General features: G+C 54.6%; 1 protein-coding gene across 1 annotated transcript; it reads left to right on the forward strand.

Moving 5' to 3' along the window:
• Positions 1–580: 580 nt before the first annotated feature.
• Positions 581–6,054, forward strand: LOC149428198 (DNA repair and recombination protein RAD54-like). The gene is made up of 8 exons (XM_089667610.1): positions 581–651; positions 1,054–1,134; positions 1,447–1,563; positions 2,865–2,925; positions 3,313–3,448; positions 3,863–3,932; positions 4,010–4,298; positions 5,930–6,054. The coding sequence occupies exons 1-8, from the start codon at positions 649–651 to the stop codon at positions 6,052–6,054; spliced, it is 882 nt and encodes a 293-aa protein (XP_089523736.1). The 5' UTR covers positions 581–648.
• Positions 6,055–10,528: the final 4,474 nt, after the last annotated feature.

The raw sequence follows: 10,528 nt of genomic DNA on the forward strand, positions 1-10,528 counted from the left end.
TTGGTGGTGGTGGACGTCATTGCTGGACCCCATTGTTGGTGGACCTCACTGTGAGAGGAGAGGTGGGAAGCCCATGGGGGGGGGGGCTTTGTTGTCAGTCAGAGATCTGGAAGCTGTCTGGGCAGGAAGGAATGATGACCTCATCGGATGCAGCGGATTGGCCTAATCTGGGTATTTTCCAGCAGTCCTTTCGCAGTGCCCGCCCCCTCGATTGGCTGATCGTGGTTGGGGAGGAAAGCGTGCTGATTGGTTGGCGGGGAGAATTCCCGGAATGCGGATCAGACGGAGATTTCTGTTTACTTCCGGTACAGGTCAGGGGTGTTTACAGGGACCGGAAGTGACATTTTATCAACAGAGGGGGAGGCTCCGCCTCCTGGGAGTTATCAGGCCCCTCCCTCCGATCTCCTTACATTGTGCATCCCTCCTGCATATGTCAGCGATAATGGCAGAGCGGTGATCATGTGACCTGGGCGTTGCTTGAGTGCTGTGGAGGCGAGGTCTCGGAGGAACAACTATACTGTGGGGCGGGGTCTGGGACGTGTTGAGGGAGGGGCCGGGGCGGGCAGAGGGAGGGGCCGGGGCGGGCAGTGGGCGGGTTCCTCCCGGCATGCAGTGCAGTTCAGTTTGTGGCGGCAGAGAGCTCCGGAGATGGTGAGCTCGGAGGGGTTGTGTGGTTGCCATGGGGAACAACTGACATCCCTCCCCGGTAGCCTGAGTGTTACTATGGAGACAGATGGCAGACTCCCCCCCCCGTCATACAGGGGGGAGGGGAGATGTCGGTGGCCCCTCAGTACACATTGCTGTGTAGGGGGTCGGTGGTCACCTCCATAGTCCCCCCATCTCTGTGCCCGGAGGGGGAGGGGTCCCCCTGTCTGTAGAATGCCCCCCCCCCACATACCATCACACAGGTTCCGGGGCTGATATGATGCAGATGAGTCGTGTTCCCCCCCCCCCCCTTGTGTGATGGTATGTTCCTCATAGAGGTGGGGGGGTGACTCTGGGGGTACACCCCCCTCCCCCACTACACCCACCTATCATCTCTTCTCTCATTAGAGGCGGAGCTTGGCTCCCAGCCAATTGGCAAAGAGGAAGCCGGACGGATCATATGAAGAGGAGGATTGGTTGGAAAATGCTGTGAGTAACCCCCAACCCCTCCTCTCCCCCCCCCCACCCCCCTCTTCCCCCCATCCCCGTCCTCTCCCCCCCCCCCCCCCCCAACCCCTGCAACCCCCTCCCCCCTCCTCTCTCTTCTCTCCTCCATTGCATTCCCCCTCCTCCCTTCTATCCCCCTTCCCCGCTTACATCCCCCCCAACCCCTGCATCCCCCTCCTCTTCCCCCCCCCCAACCCCTGCATCCCCCTCCTCTCCCCATGCCCCCCACACTCTCTGGGGGGGTCAGATCCCCCAATTAGGAATGTCCCCCCCAATCCTCTCATCTGCTCCCAGACATCGAAGAGAAGGAGGAGCTCCGACCCCGAGAGCCGGGAGAGTTGGATCTCACCGTTCCGGAGACCTCTGACCCCCCTCATCAACCGACCCGCCTGTCTGGACAGCCAACAGCATGTGAGTGACCACCACCCTGCACACTGCTCCTGCCATGTCGGGGGACACGGGTCATACTGGAATACACCGGCATCATACGGGGGACACTAGGGTCATACTGGGGTACACTGGGGTCATGTTGGGGTACACTGAGATCATACTTGGGCCATTTTGAGGTACACTGGGTTCATACTGGGGTACACTGGGGTCATGTTGGGGGACACTGGGGTCCACTGGGGCCATGTTGGAAGACACTGAGATCATACCGGAATACATCGGCATCATACTGGGGGACACTGGGGTCATGTTGGGGGACACTGGGGCCATGTTGGCGGACATGGGGTCATACTGGAATTCACCGGCATCATACAAGGGGACACTGGAGCCATGTTGGAGGACACTGAGATCATACCGGAATACATCGGCATCATGTTGGGGGACACTGGGGTCATGTTGGGGGACACTAGGGTCATGTTGGGGGACACTGGGGTCATACTGGAATACACCAGCCTCATGCTGGGGGACACTGGGGCCATATTGGAGGTTCCGGAATCATACTGGAGTACACCAGCGTCATACTGGGGGACACTGGGGCCATGTTTGGGGACACTGGGGTCATACTGGGGCCATGTCGGGGGACACAGGGGTCATACTGGGGTCACGACTGTGTACACTGGGCTCATGGTGAGGTACAGTGGAGTCATGCCGGGGGACACTGGGGCCATGCTGGTGTACACTGGGATCATGTCTGGGTGGACAATGGTGTCATGTTGGGGGACACTGTGGTCATACTGGGATACACCAGGGCCATGTCGGGGGGGACACTGTGGTCATACTGTGATACGCTGGGGCCATGTCGGGGGACATTGTGGCCATGTCGGGGGACACTGTGGCCATGTCGGGGGGACACTGGAGTCATACTGGGATACACTGGGGTCAGTTCGGGGGACACTGGAGTCATACTGGGATACACCGGGGCCATGTCGGGGGGGACACTGTGGTCATACTGTGATACGCTGGGGCCATGTCGGGGGACATTGTGGCCATGTCGGGGGACATTGTGGCCATGTCGGGGGACATTGTGGCCATGTCGGGGGACACTGTGGCCATGTCGGGGGGACACTGGAGTCATACTGGGATACACTGGGGTCAGTTCGGGGGACACTGGAGTCATACTGGGATACACCGGGGCCATGTCGGGGGACACTGTGGTCATACTGGGATACACCGGGGCCATGTCGGGGGGACACTGGAGCCATGTCAGGGTACTCTGGACTCATATTGGGGTACTCTGGTGTCACTGATCATGTCCTTCCTTGCAGGAGGCCTTCATCCGGAGTATCCTCTCCAGACCCTTCAAGGTTCCCATCCCCAACTACAAAGGTGAGTGACACCCAGTGACACCCTCCATGGAGAATAACGGACACCCTATTATGGGCGGAGGGATTGGAGGTCTCGGGCTTGGAACATGATGTCTTCTGTAGAGGAAACTGGACAGTGAGTACAGAGGATTCCTCCGAAAGTCATAGAACCAAAATTTTATTGGGTGTCAGGAAATGTAAAGGAAGTAATGTGTGGGGCCCCTAGAGGTGTCCCTGGGATGACCCACACCAGAGTACAGCCACCAGTAGGGGGCCCCCAGAGAGAGGAGAGTGTAGTGTGGTGATAGAACAGGCCAGTCAGGACTGACAGCCAGGAAAATGTCATTTTTGTGTGATTCTTCATATGGAGCCGTGCCTTGATCTCACACCTTTTATCTTTCTCCTGCAGGGGGTCTGGGGCCCCGGGCCCTGGGCATAAAGAAGTCTGGAGTACGGAGAGCTCTCCATGATCCCTATGAGGACGGGGCTCTGGTCCTCTATGAGCCGCCCACCCTGAGTGCACATGACCAGCTGAAAGTAGATAAGTGAGTCCCGAGATGGCCCCTCCGTGATTGGTATCTCCAGGGTCCGCTAAGGGGCCCAACCACACCTCTCTGTACTGTATGGCCAGCAGTGCAGAGGGAGGCCGGGCTAATGACAAGGGGGAGGAGCTTGCTGGCTTTTCACTTAGAAGGAGCTTGCCGGGTCTGCTCCCCTTCTGGAGGAGGAGCTTGCCGGGTCTGCTCCCCTTCTGGAGGAGGAGCTTGCCGGGTCTGCTCCCCTTCTGGAGGAGGAGCTTGCTGGGTCTGCTCCCCTTCTGGAGGAGGAGCTTGCTGGGTCTGCTCCCCTTCTGGAGGAGGAGCTTGCTGGGTCTGCTCCCCTTCTGGAGGAGGAGCTGAGGTGGTGGGGGCGGAGTCACTATATGCGAGTACTGTCACCATCGCTGTGTTTATTTGCAGAGAGAAGGTTCCGATTCACGTTGTGGTGGATCCTTTGCTGGGAAAGATCCTTCGTCCTCATCAGAGAGAGGTGACCCCACCACTGAATTCTGCTGATTTCCTGTCTCTGAACCTCCAGCAGAGTCTAATGCTTCTCTTCATCTTCAGGGAGTGAAGTTCTTGTGGGACTGTGTGACGGGAAGGCGCATTCCTGGGAGCCACGGGGCCATCATGGCGGATGAGATGGGACTGGGGAAGACCCTCCAATGTATCGCCCTGATGTGGACTCTCCTAAGGCAGAGCCCCGACTTCAAGCCTGAGATAGACAAGGCGGTGGTGGTGTGCCCATCCAGCCTGGTGAGGAACTGGTACAATGAAGTGGGCAAATGGCTGGAGAGCCGAATCCAACCCCTGGCCATCGATGGCGGCTCCAAGGAGGAGATTGACCGCAAGCTTGGTAAGAGGGAGGGCGGAGCTGAGCAATATGGGGGCCCCTCTACCACCAATCAGATCTATCCTGAGTATATCAAGGTGGAGTACTGACCCTCCCAATCTGCTTCTCTAGGGAGGGTAGTGACCCCTATAATGGATGTTGGGTGGAGCAGTGACCCCCTATAATGGATGTTGCTGGGTGGAGCAGTGACCCCCTATAATGGATGTTGGGTGGAGCAGTGAGCCCTATAATGGATGTTGGGTGGGGCAGTGTATCACGTACCTGGTGATGGAGGCCAATGGAGAGAGGGCTTCCCTTGCGTCTAAGTTCCGGACTCCCCTGAGAGTGGGACAGCAGGAGTCAGGCCCAAAGTTGCACAGGTCGCCTGTAGGAGTGCTGGTTGGTGGTCCACTCAGGAGCACCGCTGGTGCACAGGGATAGGTCTGCAGACAGGAGGCGCCTGTGCGAGGTATGCAAGCCTTCCGGGATTTGGATGTTATACTGGGAAGTCAGTTTGAGCCAAGGTCAGGTACCGGGTGGGAGTCAGAGCAGACGTGGTCAGGAGGGATAGCCGAGGTCAGGTACCGGGTGGGAGTCAGAGCAGACATGGTCAGGAGGGATAGCCGAGGTCAGGTACCGGGTGGGAATCAGAGCAGACGTGGTCAGGTGGGATAGCCGAGGTCAGAACAGACGTGGTCAGGTGGGATAGCCGAGGTCAGAACAGACGTGGTCAGGTGGGATAGCCGAGGTCAGAACAGACGTGGTCAGGTGGGATAGCCGAGGTCAGAACAGACGTGGTCAGGTGGGATAGCCGAGGTCAGAACAGACGTGGTCAGGTGGGATAGCCGAGGTCAGAACAGACGTGGTCAGGTGGGATAGCCGAGGTCATACACAGAGGAGAGAGTATCCATAAGCCAAGCCGAGGTCAGATCAGGGGGTCAGTAGAGCAGACAAGTCCAAGTACAAGCCGAGTCAGAATCAGGAAGGAACAGGGCACGGAGAGCTAGAGATCATCCAGCAACCAGAGGAAGTGATGAACCTCCTTATAAAGGCCGTCTAGCACCAGACTGAGGCTGAGGTGTCCTTCTGCGGCCATGTAGAGTATTGGCAGAAATGCCAGAACTTCTGCTGTGGACAGGACCCTGACAGTGCCCCCCCCTAAAGGGCAGCCTCCAGATGGGCCATCTTTTCAGGATACTTGGAATGAAACTCTAGGAGAGGCCTGGGGGCATGTATATTCCCTTTTGGTTCCTGGGAACTTTCTTCAGGTGGGTACCCCTTCCATCTGACCAGGTACTGGATTTGTCTTCCCCGCCTTCTGCAGTCCAGAATTGCTTCAACCTCTTATTCTGTCTCCTCCCCAACTGTTATTGGCGGAGGAGGTGGTTCTACTCACCCTGGAAAAGGATCAGGAACAGCTGGCTTGAGTAGGGAGACATGGAAAACTGGGTGGATCTTGTATGATTCCGGAAGAGACCGCTCAAATGCCACAGGATTTATTTCCCTTTTGATCTGGAAAGGGCCAATGTACCTTGGATCCAACTTGCGTGACGGGCACGGAAGTTTTAGATTGGCAGTTCTTAGCCAAACTTTGTCTCCACTCTTCAGAGGAGGGTTTCCTCTCCGTTTCCTGTCGTAGTGTTTCTTATATTCAGCCTGGGATTTCAGTATAGACTCTCGGAGGACGTTACAGTTCTGTAGCATGGAGAGTCTGTCCTCTACTGCGGGTACCGAAGCTTCGGGAATGGTGTCAGGTATGGAGAAAGGGTGGAATCCATAATTGGCCCAAAATGACGACTGGTTTGTAGCAGAATGGACTGAGTTGTAGGCAAATTCTGCCAATGGGAGTAGGGATGCCCAATCATCCTGAGAAAAGGCAGAGAAGCACCGTAAATATTGCTCCAAAGTCTGGTTCGTTCGCTCCGTTTGCCGTTACTCTGGGGATGTTAGGCGGACAATAAGCAGAGTTCCACCTTCAGGGCTTTGCAGAGGGCTCTCCTGAACCTGGACGTAAACTGCACCCCTCGGTCTGAGACAATATTACTTGGCAGACCATGTAACCTGACAATCTCTTTGATGAAGATTAGTGCAGTCTCTGGTGTGGATGGTGTACCCACCATTGGTAAAAAGTGGGCCATCTTGGATAGCCGATCCACTACTACTAGAATGGTAGTAAACCCCTCAGAGGGCGGCAAATCCACAATGCAGTCCATTGCGACCATCTTCCAGGGTCGATCAGGAATGGGCAGGGGCCTCCGCAACCCCCAGGCCTTGGCTTTGTTTCCTTTGTTCCGCAGACACACTGTGCATGACTTCACATAAGCTCTACAGTCATGATTCAGGTTAGGCCACCAGAAGGATCGCTGGATTAGTTCCATTGTTTTCCGGGCTCCAAAGTGTCCAGCCAGTTGATGGTCATGAAGAGCCCTTAACACTTGAGACCTCACTTCTTGGGGTACAAAGATTTTTCCCTTGTGCCACAGAAAACCATCCTGCCTTCTAAGCGGATTTTGTTTAGGTTCAGGGCATAGTGCAGAGGCTTGCTTGATCAAAGACTTTAGGCTGGGTTGGAAAAGCAAGAAATTTTGGGCCGACAAAATGGTGTTGGGGGGAAAAGGCTCCTCTGGGCTCCTCTGGGTCCGGGAACATGCAGGAAAGGGCATCTGCCTTCCCGTTCTTGGATCCTGGGCGGTAGGTTATGTGGAAGTTAAACCTGGAGATGTATAAAGCCCATCTAGCCTGTGGAGGTCTTGAGCGCTTGGCGGACCTTAGATACTCCAGATTTTTGTGATCCGTGAAAATCATAATTGGGTGGCCGGCTCCTTCAAAGAGATACCTCCATTTCTCAAAGGCTATTTTAATTGCCAACAGTTCCCTGTCACCCACATCATAGTTCCTCTTGGCTTGGCTCAGTTTTCTGGAACAAAAGGCTATTGGGTGAAGCAGAGCCTTTGGGCCCTGGCGTTGGGAGAGTACGGCTCCTGTAGCAACTTCAGATGCGTCTACCTCCAGGATGAAGGGGAGTGTTGGATCTGGATGCTGTAACACAGGAGCGGAGGTGATTAAGTCTTTTAATTGCTCGAACGCTCTTTGAGCTTCCTGGCTCCAGCAAAATCGTGTATGCTGGCGGGTGAGTTGAGTGATTGGGGCAATGATGGTGGAAAAGCTCTTAATAAATTTCCGGTAGAAGTTAGCAAAACCCACGAATCTTTGGACTCCTTTCCTGTCTGCAGGTGCAGGCCAATCCAGGATAGCAGATACTTTCTGAGGGTCCATGGAGATTCCCTCGGTGGAAATTATGAGCCCTAGGAACTGGATGGACTGCTTCTCAAACTCGCACTTCTCCGCCTTGGCGTACAAGCCATGCATCCTTGGAGTGTTTAGCACCTTCCTAACGTGATCCCGATGGAGTTCCAGTAAAGTAGAGAAGATTAGGATATCGTCCAGGTAGACAATCACAAAAAGGTCAAGGTACTCTCTAAAGATGTTGTTCACAAAATGTTGGAATGTAGCAGGGGCATTACACAGCCCAAATGGCATCACTAAATATTCAAAATGTCCAAAGCGTGTTCTGAAGGTGGTCTTCCACTCATCGCCCTCTCTTATGCGGACTAAATTGTAGGCCCCCCGTAAGTCCAATTTAGTGAAGACTTGGGCCGTTCGGAATCTCTGAAATAACTCGGGCACCAGAGGAAGAGGATACCGGTTTTTAATGGAAGTTCCCTGTAGTCAATGCAAGGTCTAAGAGATCGATCTTTTTTTTCCACAAAGAAGATACCAGCCCCGGCAGGAGAGGAAGAGGGGCGGATGAATCCTTTAGCGAGATTCTCATGTAGATAGTACTAGAGGGCTTCCAGTTCAAGTTCGTATAAAGGGAAAATTCGCCCAAATGGTATTTCTGCCCCTGGGAGTAACTCGATTGGGCAATCGTAAGACCGATGAGAAGGCAATGTATCGGCCTTCTTTTTATCGAACACATCAAGGAAGTCATGGTAGGTAGAGGGAATGAGTTGACTGGCCTCTGGGGAAGGTTGGACTGAAAGGCATACGGAAGAATTGGTGGGTGTAGGGGGCACCACAGTGTTGTAGACAATATTCTGAAGAAAAGATGATTTCCTTCTTTTGCCAATTGATCAGTGGATTGTGGGCTTGCAACCAGGGTATTCTTAGGATTACTGGGAGCATGGGGGGATCTGATCACGTCGAAGCAAATAAACTCCTGATGGCCAGAGTCGGTGGTTGCAAGAATAGGAGTGGTCTCCTGGGTAACAGGTCCGGAACTCGGAGTAGTGCCATCCGCAAGTAAGACGTCAATTCTCTGTTTCTTGGGCAGAAGAGGGATGTGCAAGTCCTTGGCCAATTAGATGTCTAAGAAACGGCTACAGGCTCCCGAGTCAACGACTGCCTGCAACTTGACGTCCCTTCCAGCCACCTGCAATGACATGGGTGGTTAAAGTCCCGGATAGCTGATGGTACGAAGTATGCGGCTGGCTGGACTTACTTGGGCGCACTGGGCAGTTACACAGGAAGTGGCCCCACAGTAGAGACAGAGGTTGCCTTGCTGTCTGCGTAACCTTTCTTCCGGAGTTAGGGCAGGTCGGAGAAGACCGATTTGTACGGGTTCGACCTCTGACTTGTTGATGGGTTGCGGAGCAAGGGCTGGAGCCGTTGTTCCTGGAACTTTTGGCAGAACCCACGTTGGCCGAAATGTCTGAGTACGCTCAGCTCGTCTCTCCTGCTTGGGTAGCGAGCAGGATAAGGTTCTCCAAGGAGGAGGGAGCTTCCACCCTAGCTAACTTGAGGGACTCGGACAGGCCTAGGCGGAACTGGTACTTCAATGCTGCATTGTTCCAACCGGTGTCTGCAGACCATTACGGAACTCCACTATGTAGTCCTCCACAGGCCGCCGACCCTGTAGTAGAGCATGGAGGGCGGACTCAGCAGTGGAGGTTTTCTGGGGATCATCATAGAGGGCAGCCATGGCTTCAAAGAATTCACTCACTGATTTGAGTGCTGGGCTTTTTTGTTCCAGGAGACTATGTGCTCAAGACTGAGGTTTTTCAGACGAGGGAAATGATGAACCCGACCTTGACCGCTTCCAGCGAAAAGGTCCTGGGTTGCAGAGCAAAATGTAATTCACAAGCATTCTTGAAAGCTCTGAACTTGTCACTCCCCGAGAAAACGTTCCGGAGTAGGAACTCTGGGTTCCGGAGGTGGTTACTGAATAGCAAGAGTGGTGGCAGGAGACTGACTGGCAGGTGCAGCAACTGGGTTGGAGCTGGCGGAGGAAACCTTGTCTGCGGGAGTGGAGAGGGAGTGAAGACGTCCTTCCAGCTGGAAGTATCCTTGCTGTAAATCCTTCCCTGTTTGGGTAAGTGCCATCATCTGTTGGCACAGGGCCTCTAGTGCGGAAGCGCCTCTCTCAGCCTCGGACATACTGGCTGGATGATACTATCACGTACCTGGTGATGGAGGCCAATGGAGAGAGGGCTTCCCTTGCGTCTAAGTTCCGGACTCCCCTGAGAGTGGGACAGCGGTTGTCAGGCCCAAAGTTGCACAGGTTGCCTGTAGGAGTGCTGGTTGGTGGACTATCAGAAGCACCGCTGGTGCACAGGGATAGGTCTGCAGACAGGAGGCGCCTGTGCGTGGTATGCAAGCCTTCCGGGATTTGGATGTTATACTGGGAAGTCAGTTTGAGCCGAGGTCAGGTACCGGGTGGGAGTCAGATCAGACGTGGTCAGGAGGGATAGCCGAGGTCAGGTACCGGGTGGGAGTCAGAGCAGACGTGGTCAGGTGGGATAACCGAGGTCAGGTACCGGGTGGGAGTCAGATCAGACGTGGTCAGGTGGGATAATCGAGGTCATACACAGAGGAGAGTGTATCCTTTCGCCAAGCAGAGGTCAGATCAGGGGGGTCAGTAGGGCAGACAAGTCCAAGTACAAGCCGAGTCGGAATCAGGAAGTCACAGGAACAGCACGGGGAGCTAGAGATCATCCAGCAACCAGAGGAAGTGATGAGGCTCCTTATAAAGGCCGTCTGGCACCAGACTGAGGCTGAGGTGTCCTGCGGCCATGTAGAGTATTGGCAGAAACGCCAGAACTTCTGCTGTGGACAGGACCCTGACACAGTGACACCTATAATGGATGTTGGGTTGAGTAGTGACCCCTATAATGTTGGGTTGAGTAGTGACCCCTATAATGTTGGGTGGAGCAGTGACCCCTATAATGAATGTTGGGTGGAGCAGTGACCCCAAA

The sequence above is a fragment of the Staurois parvus genome, unplaced genomic scaffold (assembly GCF_062004578.1).
Source record: "Staurois parvus isolate SC_StPar_1 unplaced genomic scaffold, SC_StPar_1.0 ptg003413l, whole genome shotgun sequence".
Classification (NCBI taxonomy): domain Eukaryota; kingdom Metazoa; phylum Chordata; class Amphibia; order Anura; family Ranidae; genus Staurois; species Staurois parvus.